The sequence below is a fragment of the Typopeltis vanoorti genome, chromosome 7, assembly GCF_054136105.1.
Source record: "Typopeltis vanoorti isolate ZY-2024b chromosome 7, IOZ_Tvanoo_1.0, whole genome shotgun sequence".
NCBI classification, from domain to species: Eukaryota; Metazoa; Arthropoda; class Arachnida; order Uropygi; family Thelyphonidae; genus Typopeltis; species Typopeltis vanoorti.
In genome coordinates, this window is record NC_143555.1 from 95,276,123 (window position 1) to 95,303,340 (window position 27,218).

Below are 27,218 nucleotides of genomic sequence, written 5' to 3' on the forward strand. Positions count from 1 at the left end.
ATGTGGGATGACTGCTATGCTGCTGGCTGCCAAAAACTCTTGCACTGTTAAGACACTGTGAGAGGGAGCATTGTTGTGGTGGAGGAGCCAGTTGCAGCCTTGTCATAGTTACGGTCTTTTGCAACAAAAACTTTCAAATTCAACATTTCAAATGCTTTAAAATGTTGCAGTAGAATTCTGCATTGACCATCTGACATGTCACAAATTCTTGGTGCACAATCATCGAAAAAGACGACTGCTCTTTGTCGCACTGCTGACTTGCCTTGCCCTCTTCAGTCTTGGGGAATGCGGACTCTTTCACTGTGCAATTGCTGTTTTGTGTCCAGGTCGTAGCTGTAAACCCAAGTTTCGTTCCTTGCGATGAAGGTTGGGCAATCAATGGCCTTTTGATGAAGATCTTGACGGACATTCACACGGTGCTCCTTCTGGTCAGAAGTCAAGAGATGGGGAACGAATTTGGCAGCAAAGTAATGATGTTCAAATCTCTCATGATGATCGATTTAGCTGCTCCATATGAAATCCTAACTCTCTCAGCAACTTCCTGGATGACAATGCATAGATCTTCAGAAGATCTGTTGAATTTTTTCAACATTTTCATGGGTTGTGCTGGTGGGCATTCGTCCTGGCTTCTCATCATCCCCCAAGGTGTTCTGCCCTTCTTAAAATACTTCTTAAAGTATTTTAAGAAGCTGAGTGCAGCTTATGGATTCGTTTTCATATGCCTTCCGAAGTAATTTAAGGGTATCTGTGGCAGATTTCCCCAGTTTTATGCAGAATTTTAAATTTGCTCTTTGTTCTAATTTTGTGTCCATAGCAAAATAGCAGAAGCACAAACACATGATAAGAATAACTTGCATTACGCGAGTTCTGGTGCACATAGCTCAATACAATGTGGCAGGCTGACTCAACAATATCTATGTCACTGACACCTGGCAGCGTGAGACTGTAACTCCATCTGTTGCAGCGTATCCAGCAGGATCCAGTTTCTTTTTGATAGCACCTCGTTCAGGGAAAAAATGTATGATAACAAAGCAGTATGTAAAACTAGCCAAACAAAAGTCATGGAAGACTTTGGTAAGAACAAAAAATAAATATCAGGAAGATGGAAAAATATTTTGAAGGCTATTGATAAAGCTTAGAAATGGAGGAAAGAGTATTGTAAAAAGAATCAGAGATGATAAAGGTTAATTGAAAACTGAAGATATTCTAGATAAAAGATTTCAAAGATAAAAAATCTGAAAGATTGCTATATAAAAAAAAAAAGAAACAAAAAGTGACAGCATGGTGGTAGAAATATTCAACAGGAATGCAATCAGGAATACATGTCACTACTTGAAGTAGAAAAGCCATCAAAAACTCAAAATGTGGAAATGCTGAAATATGGAGGTCTAAAAGATTTAGAATGGCTACTGCATAATTCATAAGGCCTGGTCAGAGGGCTGAATTCCAGAGAGATGGAATAGAGCTCCCATTGCACTCATCTATAAAAAAAAAAGATACAAAACAAAGAGAATTACAGAGGTATTTCCCTACTCAGTGTTTCTGGTAAAATTTATGCAACCATACTTGAAAAAAGGCTAAGAAAAATTGTGGAAGGGAAGCTTGGAGAAGAGCACTGAGTTCACTTTAAGGCAAATAGTTGAGAAATCATGGGAATATAACTAGGATCTGTATCTATGTTTTCTAGATCTGGAAAAGGCATACGGTGACCATGTGTTCTTTATTTAAGAGGACAGTCCTTTAGATTTATTTTTTTTCTAAAATGGCCATTTTCTCCTTTATTTTGTGAATTGAAATAGTAAATTGAATATCGGCATGCAGCAAACAGCCCACCGAAACACGAAACTGTCATTTCACCAGCACTCGCTAGCAGCGCAGCATATATTGCTGCATCATTGATGTGCGTATGAATATATTGTACTTAACTATGTGTGTGTGAAGTGTAGAAGAATATTGTATGTTCGAGCAGGTAAAGCTTAATGTTGTTTTCATTATTACATATTATTTTATTATTATTATAATAATTATTATTTTATGGAACCATTGTTATGGCACCCAAAAGAAAATGTATTTTCAACAAAACATTGAAGGAAGAATTTCCTTTCATTAAGAGGAATAATAGATAGTGACGTCAAATGTAATAAATGTTCGGCAAATTTTAATACTGTGAATGGTGGCAGATCGGCAATTAAACAATATTTACAGACATCGAAATACAAAGAAGCTAAAGTACTTTATTTTCTCCCAAAAAAATATGGTCACTGTACATATGACAAGGTGCCAAGAGAAAAGCTGTTGAAAATGTTACATTTGTGGAATAAATGTTTGATGCTAAATCAGGTGTGAAACAAGTGTGACATTGTCTTGACTGTTGTTTATCATCTATATGGATCACACTGTGAAGAAAAGATACATTAAATCTGATATCAAATTAGATGTTTTAATCTCAGCTTTTTACAAAGCTTTTACCAGAATTATTACTTAATCTGTATTAGCCAGCATTAACCAACAGCATGGAGCTGTTGGTTAAATGCTAAATCACCATCTTATAATCTCCCTCCTGCCCTTTGTGATTAAACTGACAGTGTTCCCTCTGGTCATTCATTATATTTCACTGCAAATGGCTCTTTCTTCTCATCAGATTTCTTTGGCAATGCTGGAGCATTTCATGGTTCTGTACTCTCTTGACTGCACTTTTCCTCTTATACATTAACAATCTTCTTTCTAACTTCAAATTCTCTCCACAGTTTTGTCGATAACAGTGCTCCCCATTCATTTTCTTCATCCAAGAAACCTTGTAGCACTCAAACTTCAAGATCTTCTAAAACTAATCTCTTCTAATTTTCAACTGCAGTGATGATAATCTAGTGAATTTCAATATACTCTCAAAATATAGTCCTATCTAACTTTACTCTCTCTCTCTCTTATAATGTTCTGATTTTCACATCTACATTATCTGCTTATCCTGCATAAACACATTACATCCACAGCTTCCTCAGTCAAAAACTTTAGTCTGAAGAGGTTGGGGAGCGTTAGGATTTCTCCCTTGCTGAACTCCTAACATTCTATAAATCACAAAGCCAACCAATCCTAGAATGTTTTTCACATGCTGGTGCATCCTTAAAAGTTCTTGATTATATTAGAGAAGGTCATCTATTATGCCTAATAGGTGACCATTCTCACAAGTGCTCTATTTCTACATTGTTTTTTTTAGGTACTTACAAGCACTGAAGTAAACTATTTATTTACAATTTTTGCAGGTGTTTCTTTCATATCTCATATATTGCTTTTCATTGAACTGCATAAAAATTCTTTCTGTTCCCTTCTCATCCATCCCTTAGGACAGGTAGAGGGATTTACCTAAAAGGGTTTACGATGAATTAATGCAGCTGGTTTGTCACTCCTCTGCTGCATCTCCTAAGAGCGAGTATTCATGACTGTAGATCGACGCGTGTTCACGGAGGCTGGTTTTCCTGTTCTGAGGGACAAAAAAAAACCCAAATTTTCAGGTGAAAAAACCCTCTCCTCTGTATGAGACCAGCTAACTCACCTTTAGTCAAAAGAGACCAGATAAAGGTTCCTCACGTCATGGACAGGAATCGAACCCAGGTCTTTCAAACCTAAGGGCTTCTCCTATACTGACTAAGCTATAGAGGTTCTAAAAATTCTCTGTATGGTATTTGAGTTATCATTATATGTCCATGGGGTTAGACTAGTGGCTATGTGCTACACAACCAAATGCCTGGGAAAGGAGTGTCCTAGGTTCAATTCCCGTCACCAATGTCACCTTATCTCGGGACGAGTATGATTTAACAGGGAGAAGAAGATTATCTGTCCCTTTCTTCTTTAATTTATGGAAACTACTGTATCTCTCTCTCTGGTTCCTAAGAGCTTGTAACAGAGAGAGTAAAATGTATAAAGAGAAAGAAAAATTGAAATCAAGTTTAAAAACTAATTTTTTTAGTTTTTAAACAAGTTTTTAATTATATAATAATAATTATTAACATTAATAATTAATAAAGATTCCTTATCTCATAGCCTACCTTGTCTTCATGTGCTCTTGTAAGCACAGATATATTCTCTTCATGATGTATTTTAATATTATCTAACTTTGTCTGTAGCAGTTTTGTCTTTTCCAAGGCATCCTGATATTGGCCTTTACAATCTTCTAAAGCTTCACCTTTCTCTTTGTTATTTATCATCTGCTGAAAGGTTTCTAATCTTGCTGTGGCAGTCTAAAAGATAAACATATTAAGACAAAAGTTCAGAACAACTTCTCTCTCTCAGCCACTTTTTCTTAACACAAAGCATACACCTTTTAGGAAATGTTAATTTTTTTCACTAGCCTAGTTAGCCAAAAAGAGTGTCTTCACTCTTCACCCAATGGGATGTGGATTTGAATCCCACTGTGAATACAGATGTTTGTAATGTCTTTAGGTGCCAAATAAGTTAACTATCCTGTTTACTGGAGGCCTGAAGTGACTTAATATAAAGTCATTATTTATTTATGTTGGGCCATACACGAGAGGCTGGTTGGTCAACTAGTAGTACATTAGTAATGTTTATGGGAAGATATCTGGGAAAGGAGAAACTTCTTCACATTACACTTGAAGGCCTGTGCATTATATTCCTTGGGAAACTGTTCTAGAATACAGCAGCAGGAATGAAGGGAGAAGAGAAACTTGTTCTATACATATGCATTTGGACTGTGAAGAGATGTTGGGTGGTATCTGCACATGTTTCAATGGATTTTTTAGAGAGAAAGGAAATTGACGACAGTTCTGATGAGCATTTATCATGGAAATATTTATAGAAGATGCATGCAGTAGACACTAAATACCTGTTGTTACGTCGTTACTTTCTCTATATCATACCTTGTTCTACCTTTAAATAGCCTGCTTTCTAATCTACTGTTGTGCCTTTAAAATATTAATTCAGTACTATTTCCTTTTCGGATATTGGCCAGCCAATATCCTTTAACAGAAGAGACTCTTGTTCAGGGAAGCAAGTCCAAATTCAAAAGGGATACATACAATTATTAATCTTACGCTAGCTGTGCAGATTCAGTTAGCAGTCGTGACCTGAATCTCACTTAAGCAATAATATCCAATTCCTTCCCACCAAAAGGTTCCATTTCATAAGTGGTGGTTTGAATTCGTAATCAGGCATAAACTCAGGTATAAGGTACAAAACATATTTATTGGAAAAGCATAAAACATTTACGGTTAAGAAAATTCAAATACTCAATAGAACAAAACTCACTCTAAGTTAAGGCTCATACTAGATCACAATAATGAAATTGAGTAAGCTAAATCCTTCAATTAAGAAAGGATAAGATTAAGTGTAAGCATAACACTGCTAGGATATAATTCCTTTCACAAGTTATTCACAGAACACGCATTGAACATTTTCATTAATACTCTATCAATAACCATCTTAATTCTAAATTTCATTAGTCAAGCCTAGCCATTCTCAATCAAAATACTGCTTATCAACAATTCTTCTTTGTTCTACGGGGTCTTAACTAATTCAATCAAATTCTCACTTAAAAGTCCTCTATTTGTCCTTAGTTTACATTATACACAAATTTCTTATTCTTCTAAGCGATTTTTAACATAGAATGAAATTCTTTACATTACCGGATCCTTTCTGATTTCATGCTGCCATCTCATGTAGTTCTGGATTACCTTACTGTATAGTTATCGGCCGTCTTTGTGCCTGGCGATGCACTATGCTTTTCTTTTAATCATTTCCTTCCTGTGGCATGCTGTCTATCGCTCCGCAGGAAAATTTCTCCGTTGTCCTTGATGGGACTTTATTCAAAGGCTCGATTCTGCATAGGTCGTCATAACACAATCAGCTTCGCTTGGAAATCCTCAAGCGTTCTCAAGAATAGGCCTCTTCGTCCGACATCACTGTAGTCGACCCACAGCTCTATCACCAATCCCCCTGACAAAACCCCTAAAACTGGAATCTAGGAACCGAAGAAGAAAACGGCCCTGTAATATGGCGTGCACATTGTCTTTTATTCACCCTTTTGGGTGCCCTCTATTCGATGTGTTTTTTTACCCACGAACCCCATTGTTCATGCCCCTTGGGTGATCCTACACTCTCCCTAATCTGTTAGGTTATCCCATTCCAGGTAATCGTTCTGACGTCACTTTCCGCATAGGTACAGCCTCCATTGCTATGCTCGACTCGTACAGATTATACACAATTATTTCGGATTACTACTTATTATCTTTCTGGAAATTTCATAACGTACTAGACAGCTTAATGGGATTTACAAATAACTTAACAATTTCCCTTACATAATTCTTACTATTCTGACACAAAATTTTCTGCTTCTCATTTCAGTTATACAGGAATAAATTTCAATACATGGCACATATGGACTACACATTATCACATAACATAAAGACATTTCTCATAATTATTAGCTGATGTGCAAGTATCTCCTTAATTAGTAATATTTATCATGTTAAATCCGGAATGAATGATTTCTTTGCAAGACTCCTTCATTCAGGATCTAACATTGTGCAAAAGTGGTTGGGGTGAGTCAATAATCAGTCTGACTGCTCTCTTCTGTAGTGGCGAGCATTTTTGGAAAGCTCTTTGGGACACCTATCGAGATGTGTGAGAGGTGCTCAACAGATGGGCAGATTTAGGATTTGTACAGGATCAATAGCTTGGAGTTGAAGTAATATCTTGAGCAAAAGAAGAATCCTAATCTTCTGGATGCCAAGGAGGCAATGGTTGTAATGTGTTTATGCCAAAAACCATATTCACCCAGCAAAGGTAAGGCTGTCAGAATATGGTTCTTGTTTTTTTCCAGAAAATAAGGCAGAACTGTGTTTTGCAAGTGTTGAAATTGACAAGGTTATTTGAGCCCAATTGAAGAATGTTTGGTATCAGAATGTAGGATTGCAGAAGTTGTTGCTCTATGGGTTGTGATAGTTTTTTTTTTTGGTGCAAGGTTTGTCATGTGAGGAGGAATGTAGTGTATTGTCATCACTGAAACTGTGTATTGGATTGGCAGTCAACTGGAGCAGATCATTAATGTATAGAAGAAAAAAATGGGCAAGAGGACAGAATCTTGCAGGACTCCAGCATTAGTTGCATAGTTGATAGGGAACTGCCCACCATCATGCACAACACACATCCAGTGAGAAACCTGGCAACCCAGTTGTAGAAGTCATGGGACAGACCAAGTGATGGGAGCATACTTAATAGACCCTTGTGCCAGACCCAGTCAAAAGCCTTCTAAATATCTAACAACCACTTGGGATTCACCAAACATTTGCATAGTACTTATCCAGAGGCGAGTGACAGATGATCAGATCCTCTGCTGAATGGCATTGGCAGAATCCATACTGGTTTATTACTGGTTTAGTTGTTTATTAGTTGAGTACTTTCAAATTAGCGTAGGAGCTGGGTGTTGACAGTTCTCTCCATTGCTTTGGAGAGGACTTAGGTGAGAGAGAGACTGCTTCCACATACAAATGGCCTAGCTGTGCAGTTACTTCACATGAAAACTTTTGTTTGCTCATGCTTGGATAAGGATAAAAACAAGAATATAACTTCTCATCAAGTATAATTTACTTTCTAATCAAGAGAGAAAACCTGCATTCATGAAAAAGTTCCATATTTAATTTCTAAAGCAGGAGCAGGAGTTTCCTGATTACCTAACCTTTAGTCTACCATGGTATGAATGTACTATAGGTTTACGAACTTTTGTAGATGGAATTCACAGAGAGAGTGAGGGAGGGAGCATAAATAAATACCTACACAGTACTGAAATAAAGAACCAAGAGGCTTCACTTCGGCAATGCAAAATTATACAAATCCAACATTATTTCAAAGCCGAATATATAGAAACTATAAAAGTTTCGGAGGATCCAAGCGTAAGCAACCTTTTAGGACAGAGGAAACTCGTGGCAACTTTCCTTAGTATTCTCCATAATGCAAAGCACATCTCCCTGCAGATATGTATGATGCTATGCATTATGGGAAGGGGTCACTACCCAGACCAGTTCTGACCTTTGTTGAAGTCTCATCAATGGGAGCCAGACAGTAGAGATAGATTCATCATTTTAGATCTCTGACTTGTCTTAACCATTCCTAATCGTCTTCTGATGGCTTCTAAACAGCAATTCTTCACATTAAGGTACACTTGTTTCTCAGGAGCTGACCTGTCTATATTTCCTTTGAGAATCCTAATCATTTCTAATCTTGCCTAAAAAAGTTGAGGATTCTGGATGCAACTGTTTTTCAAACAGTAGCTTATGGATGTGAGACTTTGAACTTAAAAAAAGTCTGATAGGAAAAGGATAGGTGCTTTTGAGATGTGGTGTTACTAGACTGTTGAGTTTATCATATACTGCAAGGCAGTCAAATGAATGGGTGCTAGAAAGGACTTCTCAAAACACTAATAGAATGTAAAATTCTTGGAAAAAAAGGAAGGAGGAAGGGGTAGATCCTCAATGAGATGGATGGATAGTATATCTGGAGGGACTGATCTTCAGAAAGTTGAAGCCCTCAAAAGAGCATACAACAGAACCATCTGGCGATGACTGGTGTGGCACATCACCGAGAAAAGGAGTTACCATACAGCATCTGATGATGTACAATGAATAGATGGATGTATAGGATATATAATAATACTACATGAAAAGTTTACATTATTACTAACTCCTATCAATAATTTTCCTCCAAATTAGTCTATCTCATGTCAGGACTCCAGTATTGTCATATCTTACATTTCGATCTTCAAAATTGCTTCTTACTGTGTCTTTTCTTGTCATCCTGTAACAAATGAGCTAACCACCTGAGATTAGCTCTCTTTGTGTATTCCTGAATGCCAACCTGAAGCCAATCCATTAATCCAACACTTGTTCTTACCTTGGCTACTTTCTCACTATACAAGTTAGCTATTAACCTGATAATGTGTTGAGGAAAACCCATTATTTTCATTACCTCCCACAATTTCATATACTGAACACAGTCAAAAACTTTGGAGTAGTCTATGAAACATATTACCATAGGCAGTCTAAATTCTTTATACGTTTCAATGATCTGTTTAAGGGAAAGGATCTGATCTCTGGTACTCTTGCCTTTCCAAAAACCTGCTTGTTCCTCTGCCATCTCTGCTTCGACTTTGGGCTCAATACTATTTAGAATGATCATTAATAAAATCTTACCTTGTATGAGAGATTTAACTAATAGTTATATAGTTCTTGTATTGCTTCATATCTCCCTTCTTGTGCAATGATATGAAAACCAATTTCTACCAGTCTGTAGGCCATGATCCCATCTCCTGTATTCTTGTAATCTATAAAACATTCTTATCTCTCCATCCTCTGTGGCCTTAATTAACTCCTGGGAATCTATCTGCACCTAGGGCTTTATTAACGTTAAGCTGTTTAATTGCTCTTTCAACCTCACGTATACCCACTGAAGGTGCACATAAGGAATTTGACCTTGATTATTAGTAATTATTATTAAACCACTGGTTTTGCTTCTACAGTGTAGCTTCTTCTTCAGGATATTGGCTACAAGGATATTTAATAACAATGAAAATATAAAATTGCATACATGAAAACAGTAAAGTATAAAAATTATATAAATCAATTATGATAACAAGAAATATTTTTCATTCTTGGAACTATACAACAAGCATATCATCATCATGTTTCCTAAAATGTACTTCGAAGGGGTATTCAGGTTACTATAACAGCAATACGTGATTACGTTTACATTATTATTAAGCTCTTATCAACAATTTTCCTCCAAATCAGTCTATTACTTGTGAGAACTCCAATATTGTCATATATAACATTTTGCACTTCTAAGCCACTTCTTCTAACTGAATCGATTCACCTAGACTTGGTCTTCCTCTGGGTCTCTTTCCTGTCATCTTGGCATCAAACACTGTTTTGCTAACCTTTTCTCACCCATTCTATTTAGGTGGCCATGCTACCTTAGATTAGACCTGCTCACACATTTCTGAATGCAAACAATGTCAAGTTCCTTTCATTTTTAATAGGATTCTGCCAGTGAGGCCATCTGTTAACTCCCCTAATTTTTCTCAAAGACATCACTTTCTGTGGTGTCTTTGATCAAGTGCTTTATTTCTAACCCAACTCTCAAATCCATAACTTAAAGATGGTTCGAACACGGTCTTGTATACTGCTAGTTTGGTGTTTTGGCTAATTTCTTTCTTATTCCATATAAATTTATTCAGATGGCTATCCAACATACCAGCTTTGCTTATTCTGTTGTCTATTCAAGATTTAACCTGCCATCTTCTCTAAATATTGTGACTAAATTGCTGAAGTATTTTAAAATATTTTACTTCTTCTATAAGATCTCTATTCAGAATGCAGTCGAAGTTTCTGTGCTCCAGTCTATTTTCATAATTTTGGTCTTTTATAATGCTAATTTTCATGCCAAATTTGTCACACCTGTTATTCAATTTAGTTAGAGAATCCTGGAGTCTTGCACTAGATGTGTTTAGGAGTACAACATCATCTTCATAAAACAAAAAGCTAAGTTTGACATATCCAATTCTAATATCAGGCCTAATGCCACTTCCTTTCATATAATCCATAAAGATGACGAATAAGAATGGAGATAATGTACATCCTTGTTTTACCTCTGATTTTACATCAAACCATCTTCCTGTATTTCCTTCAATTCAAACTGCTGACTGACAACTTAAATATAGACTACGTATTGATCTGTATAATGTTCCATTCATCGTATATAATAGTAATGTTTTGAAAAGATTTTCTCTGGACACCTTATCGTACATGAGGTTTTTCTTATTTCTTGTTCATAAAATATATATAAATTATAAATCAATCATGATAAGAAATATTTTTTGAACTGACTAATTATTATATGCAATATCCCTTCCAAACTGCTAAATCAACTTCTACCTCCTCTTTTATTCCATCTATCTGTTCTTTAAACAACCTCTCTCACCTTTCCCTTCCTAAAGACTGCAACCCCCAAATCATTTTTACAAATAAATTAATGATGATACAATCATTTTTATGACTGCATCATCTTTGCAATCCTTTGTATATGTCTGGCATTGAATGTATCATAAGGCATGGAAATGTGTATATTCAGCCCATTCAAGAAAGGAAATAAGACAGACAAATTATCATTCCATTACATGCAAATATTAGAACTACTGAAAATAATGGAGAAAGTAAACTCTACCACCTATAGTGCCAGTGCAGTAAAACAAACAAACAAACAAAAAAACTCAAACTTTAAAAAAAAGTTCTTCCACATTCACATCAACAACAGTTATTGTATAACCAGCAACCTAGATGAGGTACACTGTAGCCTGCAACTATCCAAATAAGATTCACTTCTGACCAAATGGTATCCCAAATTACCATCACAACAACCACAACTCATAACTGTTCAAACTACCCCCTATGTGATATTTTCTCTCTGAAGGAAGGTATCTGTGCTTAAGTGCAATCACATATTTCATGCCAGAGGATGCCTTATCATGAATCTCTCCTTTTTAATATTCTTTGGCTCAAGATTCCTTGTCTCATGATACATCATTCATCTGCTGTTTAAATGCTCCTCAAATTCTGAAAATCATTTTGACCTCTTATCCTTAAAGTTTGATTTTCTACAATCCAAACTACTCCAACAGATCATTCATCTCACCAAACTCCTGCACAAATGATCAAGACAAATCACCTCTTTTACATGGAACACTGCATGCATCTTGTTCCCCCTGTTGTCAACTGGCAGAAAGACATCAGAAGAATCTTGAACAACTTGGATACTCTAAAAGAATTCCACTCCTGAACTGGTATCCACTCTACAGCATGGAAGCAAATCCATATATAGCCACTTCAATTAAAAAAGCAATGTGTTTACCATTAAACTATTGACCTATCTGTTGCTATCACTTCATTGTTCCCCAAAATAATGGTGAAAGCCATCAACAGTCAATTCTTCAACATGAATCCATGAACTCACTCTAGGACTTAACTGATTAGTAGTGACCCTGATATGAATTCTACCAATCAAAAATCAAATCTCCTTGCCATCAATCATCGCATAGAAAATTGCCACTTTATGGACTGTCTTCCTCCCTTTGTAATTAGATTGCCAGTATTCTCTCGAGTTGTTCATTGTGTGTAATGATGGAGTTGTTCTCTTCAGATTTTCTGATTAATACAGGGGTAGTCCTCAGGGCTCTGTTATTTCACTCACCCCTTCCTCATGTACATAAACCCCATCCAGTTTTGCTGATGATAGCACTTTCCATTCATCCTACTCATATGACAAATCTTACAGTGCTCAAACATATCAGGTGTCAAGATTATTTACAACAAGTGCACTAAACACTGATCACTATGCCAGCCTCGATGGGATAACAACTTAGCCACCTTTAATGCTTCCAAAACACAGTTTTGTGTTTTTTCTTACAAAATAAAACCTAATTTCTTCTCCCCTTACCTTTGATAATGCTCAACTTAACAATGAAGACCAGATCTCTCTTCTCAGACTGACTCTTACTCTTAACCTCTTCTAGCATAATCACATCACTTATATAGCATCTTTGGCTTCTAAAAGCTTTGCATCTTTTTTTTTTTTTTGCTCTAGATGCTACTTTTATCTGTCCAACCTTGGAATACTGCCTTACATTTGGGGTGCACCTGAAACCCTCTAAAAATTCTTGATTAGGACGATTCAGTTGATTGCCAATACCTTCTCTTACAAAGGTCCTCTTCAGCCACTGTCTCCGAAGTGATCATCCCCTTCTACAGATATGTCCACATTGTATCTCTTCTCCAGATATTTCCATGTGTGCAGTTCAGCAGAAATGACATCTCTCATGTCCCCATTTGACATCTTGACTTTCATCTATTCATAAATGATTGTATCATTAAAAATCCTACTAAAGTTTTGCCAATAATACTCTCCATTCCTCTTTGATATTTGATGACAAATCTTGCATCGCTAATATAATCAAACAGAGGAGTTTCCAAAAAAAATCAACAGCTGCATAACTCCTTTTACAGTTGACTGCTAACTCATAAACCTACTACTCCTGTTCTCATGAAGCATTTATTTGCTATAGGCCTTGCCCTCTTGTGTGGTAACGATATTAAAAAAAAAAACACCTTGCAGCACACCAGTTAATCAGTGCCCACCAACATCTATTCTGCCACTCTCAATGCATAGTGGTTCCCCCATATCAACATTATTCATCAATGGACACAAGCTATAAAAAGGATTTGGTGAAATCCATGAACTCACTCTATAAACATTTCCAAGGTATTGGGATCAAGTCTGGCAAAAAGTTCTACTTGCCAGTTTACTGTCTTATGGTCTACCATCCACCCTTTCAACGACCGCAAATTTCTTGCTTGGTTGTCTACTATGTACCATGGTGGATGGTTTTCTTTTTTCAAATTACCCCACCAATGTTGGAGTTCTTCAGGACTTTCATCTATGCTTATTCATAAATGATTGTATCATTAAAAATCCTACTAAAGTTTTTCCAATAATACTCTCCATTCCTCTTTGATATTTGATGACAAATCTTGCAATGCTAATATAATCAAACAGAGAAATTTCCATAATCAGTGCTTAAACATTGTACTATCTTGCAAATATTTCAAGGCTATTTTCAATGCTACCAAGAACACTATCCTGTCTTATTTCACACACTCGCATTCTCTCCTCATTGATAATACTGAGTTCCCCCCCTCCACACACACATCAGATATTTCTTGAACTGACTTACCACCTCATGTGATGTACTGTGTTTATGCCATTACATTTACAGCCCCTTCTTTGTTTTCAACAAAATAGGTGTCCTTTTCCACTCAAGAGTACTTCTTACATGTGCAACTCCAAACAATGTTGAATCTACCCTATCCTAGAATATTGTTTTGATATGGATCGATCATCAAAAATCTCACTAAAAATGCTTGATGTTATTCAGAAAACGATTATATGGTTAAGGGGCGATACTTTTCTTACACACATTGAAGCCACCTCATTCTGTTTCTGCCTTATGTCCCTTTTACAGGTACTTTCATGGGTGTGGTTTTCTATCATTCCTTCACTTTCCCCTTAAACCTGTAAACACTCAAGCAACTGCCTGGATTCATTAATCTAGCTCCAAACATACCAAACCACCTTCTCATCCACTTCTTTTATTCCATCTACTGCTGTGCTTTGGAAGTCATGCTCCAATTTTTTAACCAAAAAATGAATGTGGCAAATGATAACTAATTGGATTTAATAGGTTGTGATAATTTAGATAGTTAAATTGACTAGTTTTACCACATATGCTGGTGGCTTCTTCTGGGTTAGGAAGAACAAAATACAATAAGCAGTAAATGTGAATATTACATAACTAAAACGAACATGTAGGAATCATTACACAAAAGAAAAAAAAAAAACAGAAACGCATGGAGTGTGGAAGCTGCAAGGGTCAGTCATTCAGTAGGTACGCATGCATGATAGTTCCCACACTCACCACAATACTGAATAGGATAAGAACTCCATACAGAAGACAACTTCAGTATCTACAACATCAAAGAGGCTATGATTGTTATCCATTCACAAGGCCTAACAGAAACCAAGGAATGATTATATGTGATACTTGGAAGTCATTTATCAGATCTTTCCACACTAGACTAACTTTTCTGCCAATTATTATACATACCTACTGAACAATGACTGACTCATGCCAGCTTCCACGCCCCGTGTTTGTTTTTTTACTTTTGTGAAATGGTTCCCACATGTTCGATTTTAGTTATGTAATGGTTCATGTTTACCATTCATTGTATTTTTTGTTCTTCCTAACCAAGAAGAAGCCACTAGCATATGTGGCAAAATTAGTTGGTTTAACAATCTATATTATCATGACCTATTAAATCCAGTGTAAGTTATCATTTAAACATATGCATTGGTTCGTTCCTTCTTCACATGTGGGACCAATATATATATATAAAAAAAAATTAGTCTAGCTGCAAAGTTATTCCACATATGACTTTTGACTGCTCATACTTATGTAAAGCATAAAAGCAAGAACATAATTTTTTGTCATGTATTATTTGCTTTCTAAACAAGTAAACATTTGCTATGATTAGAGGATGAGCACATAACTGTTTCATATGAAAGAAATGAACATTTATTAAAGAAATTGCATGCTTGAATGTTATCCTTCATAGGCCAAAGCATGAAATTGAAAAATTGCAGAAGAGGCAAGAGATTAGCAGGGCTGAAAAGAGAAAGAAGCAGGCAGTCTGAAGGAATAATAAAGACTGACCATACAAACAAGAAAAATAAGTTAAGGAGAAAATTATATATGAAGATTAAATGATCAGGGGAGTACTTAACAAAAGTGTGACAAAATCACGTTTTCCAGGTGAAAAAATTCACAATATTAGCCATGCCACCTGGATGGAAAAATGTAAGTTGAAGGAAGTGATTGTTGTGGTTGGTACCAATGATTTGATAGGCGAGAAGTATTCTATGAGGGAGGGTGTAAAGGATTTGTTTGAAGAGGCCAAACTGAAAAGTGAGAAGGTGAAGATTGTCTCCTACCACGCTATGATACAGATGAAATGAGGAGGAAAGTGTTGATGGTTAATGAGTCTATACAAAGAATGAGCAGAAGAAATGATGTAGGCTTTGTCGCTCTGTAGTTTGTGCTTGATGGAAAGAAGGATTTGTATGGATGCTGATGGACTGCATTTAAATGGTTTTGGTGTTAGGTGTCTAGAGAAAGCTTTGTTCATGGAGCATACTGAAGTGCAAATTCAGGGAAATTTAAGCAATTAGAGTGGACGCAAGTGAGTTTCTGTGAAGGCACCCATGAAGTGACTGAGTGTGAGAATGACCAAGTGATGAATCTAGTCTGTCAAGCAAAAATACTGAATAGGATAGTCAATTTGAAAGTAAAGGCAGATGGGGACCAAAAGAGATGCTGCAATTTCTATATACTAATGACAGAAGTATTGCAAACAAGATGGAAGAGTTTTTGGCATTAGTGAGACTTGGCTAACAGCAGACGATGTAATTACAGGAATAGAATGTGAATGGTTTAGTATTTTCAAGGAAGATAGAATGGGGAGGGGTACTGCTGATAATAGCAGATGAATTGCAATCAAAAAGAATAGGAGAAAGGTGTGAGAGTGGCTGTTAATTTGAAGTACTCTGGTGTGAGATTAAGGCCAGAGAGTTCCACAGATGATCTGAAAGACATGCATCGCCAAATTAGTACAGTGAGTACAGGCCGAGTGATTATTATGAGGGACTTTAACTTTGGAGATATAGACTGGAAGGAATAAAAATCATATGGCAGGAAGGAAATGGAATTTATATACCTACTAAGTGATAATTACTTGAGGCAGCAGGTGATGGAGGGGACTAGGGTATTGGACCTGATCATAGGATCAGAAGAGTTATCCATAACCAAGGTGACAATTGACTCCGATTGGTAAACGTGACCCTGCAGTCTTGACTTGGGAGATTGTAGAACATGAAGAATATTCTACCAAGAAGGAGTATTTGTAGAACTACAAGGTAGGTGATTATAACATGAAAGGAAGAAGCTTGAATCTGTACCATGGCATAAAACACTGCAAGGTAAAGATGTCAGTACTTCATGGGATATAGTTAAGGATCATCTAAAGGAAGCATTATTAAATTGTATACCCAGGGTAAGGAGGGCAAATCAGATAGGAGTTAGATGGATGAGTAATATCATTAAGTACGAGCTGCAGAAGAAGGGAATGCTGTGGAAGGTATATAAAGAGAAAGGTGATTAGCAAATTCATGAACAATAGAAGACTCAGGCAAGAAAGGTGACCAGCATGGCAAGAAAGGCAAAATCAGATCATGAGAAGACTTTAATTTTAGTATCTCAGCACTGGTAGAGTTCCAAATTAGTGGAAAGAGGGCAGAATAATTCCCTTGCATACAAGAAGTTCTAAGACTGCAGTAACAAATTATAGACCAATCAGTATCTCAGGCGTGGTGGCAAAAGTACTAGAAAAATTGGCAAAAAAGAGAATTCAAGAATGGGTAGATAAAAATATCATACTGTATGAGGGTCAACATGACTTTGTGAAGGGTTGGGTAAAGGAAATGGCTACATGATGATTTTGCAAAGGCATTTGACAAAATACCACATGGAACTCTGTTACGCATATTAAAATAAACGGGGATGGACGTGATACTGGCTAAGTGGATAAGAGAGTGGCTGCGGGACAGATATCAAAAAGTGGTATATGGAGGGGCAGAAATGAGGCAAAAACAGGTGACTAGTGGTATGCCCCAAGGTTCAGTGCTGGAACCATTGCTGTTTAATTTGTACATAAATGATATAGGAAATAACCTGAAAGGAAATATTTTTGCATCAATTTTGCATCATCATGCAAAATTAGGAAGAGTAATAGTTAATCAAGGTGATGTAGAGAGCTTATAGGATGATTTAAATAGGCTGTCAGTATGGGCAAAAGATAATGGGTGTCATTTTAATGTCAAGAAATGTAAAGTTATGCATTTTGGGAAAAATAGATTACAAACCATGTATCACATTGATGGCACTGTACTCCAGTAAACTTATTTAGGTATAAGGAGATTTAGGTATATAGAGAGGTAAAGTTTAGAGGACATATTGCTAAGGTAGCCCATAAGATTACTTGGCTATTGAAGAACACATTAACAAGTAGAGATAAGTGGTTATTCCTGTTTATAAGGCTTTGATACACCCACATCTGAATTACTGTGCTCAAGTCTGGTCGCCTGGGCTGGGTTTCTTGGGGATGAGGAAGCGATGGAGAGGATTCAGAGTAACCAAGATGGTGAGTGGCCTGTGGAATGGTCCCTATAAGGATAAATTGAAGGTGTGTGGATTGCAGAAGTTGGTTGATAGGAGAAAAAGAAGGAATTTGATAGAAACATTTAAGTTGCTTAAAAGGTTTTATAGGATAGATGCAGGGAAATGTTTCAGCACTTGGCTAGAAGGACCAGAACAAGGGGGTCATCCCTGGAAGTTGAATAAAATTGTGGTTAGTATTAGTGTGAGGACTAGATTTTTTGCTCGGAGAATTATGAACGAGAGGAATAGGTTGCCAGAATCAGTTGTGAGTGCTTTGTCTGTTAATGGGTTCAAGGAGAGGTATGATAGATCATGTGGATAGATTGGGTCTCCAACATTGAGTCTTTGGACTCCAGGAGGTGCCTGTATAATAATAATAATAATATTATCATGGTTGTGGCCACAAAGCTTATTCATATCCCAACTATTTGTTCAACTCTTGAGATGAAGTAAGGTCAGTTGTTTAGAATGTAATATATCTTGCCAAGCACCTTTAAAAAGGAATGACAATTTTTACTGGTATTATTTTGTAAATTACTTATGAATATATTCAACAAGAGTGGTTAACTTACAGATTCAAATAGCCATTTCAAAGCACATTTAGCTTCCAGCATATTTTGCAAGGAGTCCCATCTGTGTTTTGTTTTCTCTTCTACAAACAGAAACATGTGACAAAAGATAAACATCTCTGATTTACATGAGAGAAGACAAAAATAACAGGACTGACAAAATTTCCTTGTTATAACCATTACTCACTATATCAGTGATGAATTAAATCTACCTATTTTTTTTTTTAATTCTAAATAGTTTGATAAAAATAGATTAAAAAACAAATTAAATATTACAAAGAAAAAATAATACAATTTCATATCTAAGTATTATTTGCATAAATATGCTTGTATAAACTACAATACACTTCTCATTCTTTTCTTAGCAGAATAAGTCTTCATTTCACTGTGCTCCATACTAAATGGTGATTGCTTCATATTTCAAATCACTTACTGTATAATCTTTCATCCTGAAAGATTATGACAACACCTCTATCAACAATAACAATCAGTATATTTATTATTTATTATAAGTATTATTTCTTGCATGTTCTCACATGATTGTAGCACATTACCCACATCACATCACATTAGAACTCGATGTTAGTAATGACTAGTACATGTTAGGAACAGATCCAGCACATGTTTATCATTATTATAAGTAGTTTTTGTCTTTACAACATTTTCCCAAAATTTCATCAACTAATTTCAATAAGTTGAAGAAATGCATTATCATTTAGTCTTATGGGTACTAAATGAGTGATAATTATGGGTGACTAATTATCCAAACATTGATTGGATAGAAGAGAAATCTCATGATAAGAATGAAGAAAAATTTATTGAATTGTTGTGAGACAACTTTCGAGCAGCATGTGAAAGAAGGAACTCAAGGTTAGATTTGATAAGGTTCGATAACTCTAACTCAAGGTTAGAGTTAGATTTGTTCATAGCTTCAGAAGGGATCTCTGTTAAGAATATGACTATTTTACCACTAGTTGGTGACAGTGATTTCATGGGAAGTATCTATTTGTATGGAGATGTTCCCATTAGAACAGGCTAAATGCTGAACTACAAAGCTGGAAATTATGATCAACTTAGAAGAATACTATCTTTGGTACCATGGTATCAGTTACTGAATGGGAAAAATATCAGCAATACACGGGAATCTTTGAAAAAGTGCCTGAGATGGTATCTGAATATATCCCTAGTGATCAAAGAATAAATAGGTTGAGAGTGAAATGTTATTAAGCAAGAGATCCTCAAGAAGATGATGTGGAAAGAATATTGTGACAATAAGAGTGAGAGGAGGTATGAAATACATAAAGCACAGTCCAGAAAAGTAACAAGAGTTGTGCGGAAAGCTAAATTGGAATATGAAAAGAAATTGGCTATGCAGGCTAAGGGCAATCCAAAAGAATTTTACCATCATGTCAAACAAAAAAAATAACAAACGTGAAAGAATAACTATACTAAGATGGTACTCTAGTATCAGAAGCTAATGACACCAGAGTATCACTAGAGTTCAATTAAGGAGTGCTCACTTTGCTAAGATATATCAATTAGGTGTATGCAACATGGTGCACAGTGCTACTGCTAACCTGAATAAAAATTTGTCAATAGGGACATGGAACATCAGCATGTTTGCTAAAGAAATATTCAATCAAATTGGCTAGGCCTTTCATATGTTTGTATAGTTTGTATAATATTAGGAATGAAATCACAAGAATGGAAGGAATGTATGATAGTTCCATTGTACAAGGATGGTGCAACAACTGATGTGTCTAACTACTGACCTATCAGTATCTCTGGTGTGGTAGTAAAGGTTTTAGAGAAGTTGGTAAGAACTTGCATACAGAAATGGGTAGACAAACAATCTATACTCTGCAAGGAGTAGCACGAGTTTACTAAAGGAAGGTCATGTTTTAGCAATTTGCTCATATTTTATAACAATGTTATCGCCAAATTGGATAGAGGGAATGGATACACTATGATAATGTTGGATTTTGCTAAGGCATTTGACAGGATACCACACAAAAGGCTGTTGCATAAACTGGAGAATATGGGATTAGAATATAAACTCTTGACTTGGATCAGTGGATAGTTGGCATACAAATATCAAAAAGTGGTATATAGTGGGTGTGAATTTGCCAGATTTAAGACCAGGGTTCATTCCTTGGGCCACTGTTGTTCAATCTATAAATTAATGACTTCAGGCATAGTCTAACAGGAGATGTGGAATTGTTTGCCAATGATGCAAAGATAGGCAGGGCAATCAGAGATGCTACAGATAATCAGCAGTACAAAATTATTTGAATAAGCTGGAAGTTTGGTTGGGAAAACAAAAATGGCTATCAGTTTAATGTTAATAAGTGTAAAGTTGCACTTTGGCACAATGAGATTTCTAGTGGCATGTTATATTAGTAGGTTTATGGTTCACATAGTGGATCACATAGCTACAAGAAACTGATTGGCTATGGATCTTGGCGTAATGGTGGATAAGAAGTTAAAAGATCACAAAAGGATTTTTCACTACCTGATCAGGAAGCCTTCAGGTTCGTTACTACCTGTTTGGATCCCATGTACTAACCAGCAGTTGGCCTGCGGAATCGTTTTACTACTGTACTCTTGAATGGGGGAGGGTCCTGGTCCCCTACAGTGAGATTGGTATGTCTTTGAGGATATCACTCATTGCATGTGGAAGAGTGACAGACCACACTCACTGTTAAAAAAGGATTTCTAATCCTTTTTTAACAGTTAGTGTGGTCTGTCAGTTCGAAATGCATGTTAGTATTGAAGTGGGAGGTTATATCAATCCGTTTAATCATGTTAAATTGTTTCATTACATCAAATTAATGCATCTTAGAAATCTATCTATTACTATTATTATTTTATTTTTGCACCAACACAATAATTATCTGTTTGGAATGCATTACTCTGAAATCTGTTATATTAATGCTCTAATCAGTACAGTTTCAGTTAGTATGTAATATCTTTGGCATGCATTAACTGCACTATTTGAGGTATTGCTGTACTCTCTCAGGTCACTGCTAACCTTCTTGCAAGGAACTTTCAATATGCTTTCTTCTTCTCCAGAACCAAATCTTTAACTGTGTCCATCGAGGAGTTCTGATTTTTCTATCCTTGACCACAAGGACAGAAAACTTCAGCAGATGGCTCTGGTTGAATGAACCAATGTTTTCATCAGGGTCTACCACTGTTTTGAAGGTCTGGTACTTATTTTCAAACTAATATTTCACATTGAATAACATTTAGGTAGCTGAATCTACAGTTCACCTATGAATGCTGCTTGTTGATTCTTTTTAAAACCTTCATACATATTTTTCAATATGATATTTAATTTATCATACCCATAACTAAAGGGTGATTATCTTGTTTTTCAAATTTGCTGTATATAAATATATATATATACACTCTTCCATTCCAAACCAGCATGAAGATATCATTCTCAAATAACACAGTCAGTAACACATTGAGAGTTTATTTTTCACTTGGTTAGACTATAATAAGTTTAGTTTAATCCTTTATCCAAGTGTGAGCAAACAAAGTTTGTGCCTGGAAGTATCTTCAGGACTGGGGTAAGGTAGTGCAACACCAGGCAACTTGTTGCAAAGGTGGAGAAAGCTCTCATCACTCCTATCTCAGTATCTCCCAAAATGCAAAGCACATCTCCTTGCAGATATGTGTAATGCTATGCATTAAGGCAAGGGCCACTACCCATACCGGTTTCGACCTTTATTGAGGTCTCGTCAGTGGGAGCCAGGCCCAATAGTGGAGATACAAAGGCAGAAGCAATGAGAGGTCATCCTAACATATGGGTAGTGGCCCTTGCCTTAATGCACAGCATTACACATATCCGCAAGGAGATCATCATCATCATCAAATTCCTGCCATGTACCATCAAGGGGTGACAGGATATGACAGTACTACATGAAAAAATTACATCATTACTAACTTCCTATCTACAATTTTCCTCCAAATCAGTCTGTTACTTGTCAAGACTCCAACATTATCAGATCTTATATTTCTATCGTCTAAGGCACTTTGTACCGTATCAATCCACCCTATATCTTGGTCTTCCTCTGGGTCGTTTTCCTACCAACCTGGCAGAGAACACTTGTTTTGCTAATCTTTCCTCTCCCATTCTATTTAAGTGACCATACCACCTGAGATTAGCTCTGCTAATGCATTCCTGGATGCTGACAATGTCAAGTTCTTTCCTAATATCCTCATTTTTAATAAGATATTGCCATTGATGCCATCTGTTCATGCCTATAATCTTTCTTAGGACTCTCATATCTGCGGTCTCTAGTCTTTGATCAAGTGTTTTACTTCTGACCCAGCTCTCAGATCCATAAGTTAAAACTGGTTTGAACAGTGTCTTGTATACAGCTAATTCAGTGCTCCGACTAATTTCTCTCTTATTCCATATGAATTTATTCAATTGACTTCCCACCATACCAGCTTTGCTGATTCTGTTGTCTATTTCTATATTTAATTTACCATCTTCACTAAAAATCGTGCCTAAGTAGCTGAAATGTTTTACTTGTTCCACAGGTTCTCCATTCACAACACAGTTGACATTTTCAATGATTATGCCTATTTTCATTGTCTTTGTCTTTTTATTGCTGACCTTCATACCATATCTATTACAACAGCTATTCAATTTAGTCAGAGAATCTTGCAGACTTGTAGCAGATTTATTTAGAAGTATAACATCATCCGCATACAGCAAAGGGCTGACATTAACATCTCCAATTTTGATATCAGGTTTAATACCACTTTCCTTCATAATGTGATCCATATAGATAATGAATAACAGAGGGGATAATGTACATCCTTGTCTCACACCAGATTTAACATTAAACCATCTTCCTGTACTTCCTTCAATTCTAACTGCTGACTTACAACACAAATAAAGACTAAGTATTGCTTAATATAATGCCCCATTGACACCATATGACTGCAGCATATTGAATAGCTTCTCTCTTGGCACCTTGTCATATGCCTTTTCCAAATCGATAAAACTTAAATACAGATCTTTGTTATATTCCCATGCTTTCTCGACTATTTGTTGTAAAGTGAAGATCTGATCCTGACAGCCTCTATTTGGCCTGAATCCAGCTTGTTCTTCACCAAGCTTTTCTTCCACAATTCTTCTCAACCGTGTCTCAAGTATACTTGCATAGATCTTGCCAGGAACACTCAGTAGGGAAATACCTCTGTAATTCTCACATTCAGTTTTATTTCCTTTTTATATATGGGTACTATGAGAGCTCTACTCCAATTATTGGGAATTCGTCCCTCTGTCCAGGCTTTCTGAACTATGCAGTGCAGTCACTGTAAGACTTTTATACCACCATACTTCAGCATTTCTGGTCGAATATCATCTACTCCTGCTGCCTTTCCACATTTCAAGCCTTTGATGGCTTTTTCTACTTCAAGTATGGATATGTATTCCTGACTGCATGCCTGGTCAGTGTTTTTTATCATTGTGCTGTCATCACTGCTTGTTTCATTTAGCAGTTTTTCAAATTAATTACTCCATACTTCAAGGATATCTTTTTCTCCTGTTTTCATGTCACCTTTATCATCTCTAACTCCTTTTACAGCACTCTTTCCTCCATTCCTAAGTTTCTTCAACAACCTCCAGAATATTTTGCCACCTTCTTGATATTTATTTTCTATATTCTTGCCAAAGGCAAGGAGATGTGCTTTGCATTTTGGGAGATACTGAGATAGGAGTGATGAGAACTTTCTCCACCTTTGCAACGAGTTACCTGATGTTGCACTAACCTACCCCAGTCCTGAAGATACTTTCAGGTGCAAACTTTGTTTGCTCACACTTGGATAAAGGATTAAACTAAACTTATTATAGTCTAACCAAGTGAAAAATAAACTCTCAACATCTTTCTCTGAATCCGGAGTAATTTAATAATAAGGTTGCACACCCTTTGGCAACTCCTATAGGTTAGGATGACCTCTCATTGCTTCCGCCTTTGTATCTCCACTACTGGGCCTAGCTCCCACTGACGAGACCTCAATAAAGGTCGAAACCGGTATGGGTAGTGGCCCTTGCCTTAATGCATAGCATTACACATATCCGCAAGGAGATGTGCTTTGCATTTTGGGAGATACTGAGATAGGAGTGATGAGAGCTTTCTCCACCTTTGCAACGAGTTGCCTGGTGTTGCACTACCTTACCCCAGTCTTGAAGATACTTTCAGGCGCAAACTTTGTTTGCTCACACTTCGATAAAGGATTAAACTAAACTTATTATAGTCGGTATGACATATTTCTTGTGTCACCTCTCCAAGTGAAATGGTGCATATTTTTATGTTGGAATATAATATTAATAATGACCATTCTGCTTCCTGAACAGAAATAAGCAGATACTTACCACTGTTACCTTCTCTTTTCTCCAAATTTTCCCAAAACATTTCTATAGTCTAGTATTAATTTCTTACAGTGCTATTTAGATCTTAAAGAAGGACCAACTCTTCCTTTTTCTTTGCATCAGCTGCTTTTGCTAATGACAAGAAAATTTGCTCCTCTCCCTTCATAGAGCCTTCTGTGGGACCACAGCACAAACACTGTCCAATTCTCAATTTAGAGGTCTGCTCGTCAATCTACTAGATATTATCTGGGATTCAAGAAGATGATTCTCATGCTCAGTGTTGAACACTATAGCTACTAGTTCTTATCTTTGATCACTTCTGCTTAAATATAACCCATTGTATTTGTTATTTAGGAGAATCTCATATGTTTTTGTCTTCTTCATTTTAGTAACACTAGTTATATTGACTTGATACTTCTCTAGTTCTTTTGTCAGTTCCCCTTTCTGCTGATACTTCTTAGGTTGATGGTGCTTAAATTCTGCTAATGGTGAGTGGAGTCTGTCAAGGAACTAGGGCAACAGTAAAAAGTCAGCTGCTGGAACAAACTCCAACTTAACATGTAACTGAACAACAACCCACCTAAGCTGGCATGAAATGCCATCATGATGTACCATCATTTTGTTTTATATTGTTATAACCAGTGTTCCCAAATTATCAATTTTATCTCGCCAATTTGGATGGCTAAATGAAATCAGCAATCCATCCTCATTCATGCAATATTCCAGTATGCATGTAAACAACTACTAACAGGGTACACAAGAAGGTGAGGATAGGACAGTAGGTGAGAAGAACCAGTGAGTTCTCTACATCACTTAGGCAAGACTAAGTGGAAAACTACTCCAATTATTTAGCTTTGACCTAAGTTTAAGCAATTGGTATAAGGATTTTAAAATTTATAGGAAAGCATCTAAAGAATTTAGAAAGTTAAAATGACCAACATATAAACTTCTCTAGCAATTAAAAATGGTTTGCATAATGTATTTTTATTAATTATCTGTTATTATTATTAATTATCTGTTAAGGATAGCTAAACATACCTTGGTCAACATTAAGTATTTTCTGTTGCAAGTCAGCTATCTGTATATTGCGACATTCCAGTTCTTGTTCAAGTAAGTTTATCTTTTTCAATATATTCTCATTTTCAGTTAATGAGGAATCAGCATTTTCCAAACTATCACAAGATTTCTGAAATATAGATATTTAATTAATGCAAAAGAAATTATGAATTACCAATTTTTATACTAACCTAAATGATAGAAAATATTTAATTAATCAAAGAATTGTTTCACAAGAAAGTTCTCCAATTTATATTTAAATGTGATAGAAATTGTACACTAAATTTACTATGGTTGGCTGACTGGATAGCATCTAATTTTTTAACCAACTGTTGTGAATTGAAATTTCACTATGAGCATGGATGTTAGTGAATTTTGTTGCTTAATGCAAGACTGCCACCATGTTTGCTGAAAGCTTGAAGCAGCTCAGAAAAAGTTACCCATCCACCAATATGCCAAGATCCATTGTCTTCTCAGCTTCTTGTAGCATAACCCTGCAAATAAGATATGTTGCTGGAATCTCATTACTCCAAAGTGCATACCTTTACACTTACTAACATTAATTTGAGAACAGGAACCAAACCTTGGCAATTCAGCCTTGAAGAAAACGATTGATTCACAACCAGAGAGGTATGTAGTGAGGTTCTCTGCAAAGATAGAAAAATCAGAACTCCATTGTGGACACAGGAAGTTAAGAGGCAGTGCAGGAAAAGAAGAAAGCACATCGAAAGTTTCTGGCAGATAAGTCAGTTTGTGCTCCTAGAGAATACAGAGACAAATGTAAGAAAACTAAGCACTGTGTAAAACTAGCTAAACAAAAGTCATGGGAAGACTTTGGTAAAAACATAGAAAATAAATATCAAGAAGGTGGCAAAATATTCTGGAGATTGTTGAAGAAACTCAGAAATGGAGGAAAGAGTGCTGTAAAAGGAATTAGAGATGATAAAGGTGACATGAAAACTGGAGAAAAAGATATCTTTGAAATATGGAGTAATTACTTAGAAAAATTGCAAAATGAAACAATCAGTGACAACACAGTGGTAAAAAACATTGACTAGGCATGCAATCAGAATACATATCCATACTGAAGTAGATAATATTCTACCAGAAATTCTCAAGTATGGAGGTATAAAAGTCTTACAGTGGCTGCACTGCATAGTTCAGAAGTCCTGGACAGAAGGACGAATTCCAGATAATTGGAGTAGAGCTCTCATAGTACCCATATATAAAAAGGGAAATAAAACAATGTGAGAATTACAGAGGTATTTCTCTACTGAGTGAAATTCTGGTAAGATATATACTTGCATATATC

General features: G+C 36.2%; 1 protein-coding gene across 2 annotated transcripts in view; it reads right to left on the minus strand.

Annotated features, from left to right (window-relative positions):
* LOC150104880 (chromosome-associated kinesin KIF4-like) overlaps positions 1 to 27,218 on the minus strand; it is a 282,861-nt gene that overhangs the window by 63,575 nt on the left and 192,068 nt on the right. For both annotated transcript variants that reach the window (XM_090396035.1, XM_090396036.1), the window contains exons 17-19: positions 25,889 to 26,036; positions 18,460 to 18,539; positions 4,044 to 4,235 (exon numbers count right to left, since the gene is read on the minus strand). In XM_090396035.1, the coding sequence (XP_090252161.1) occupies positions 4,044 to 4,235; positions 18,460 to 18,539; positions 25,889 to 26,036 (420 nt within the window). The remainder of the gene's footprint in view (positions 1 to 4,043; positions 4,236 to 18,459; positions 18,540 to 25,888; positions 26,037 to 27,218) is intronic.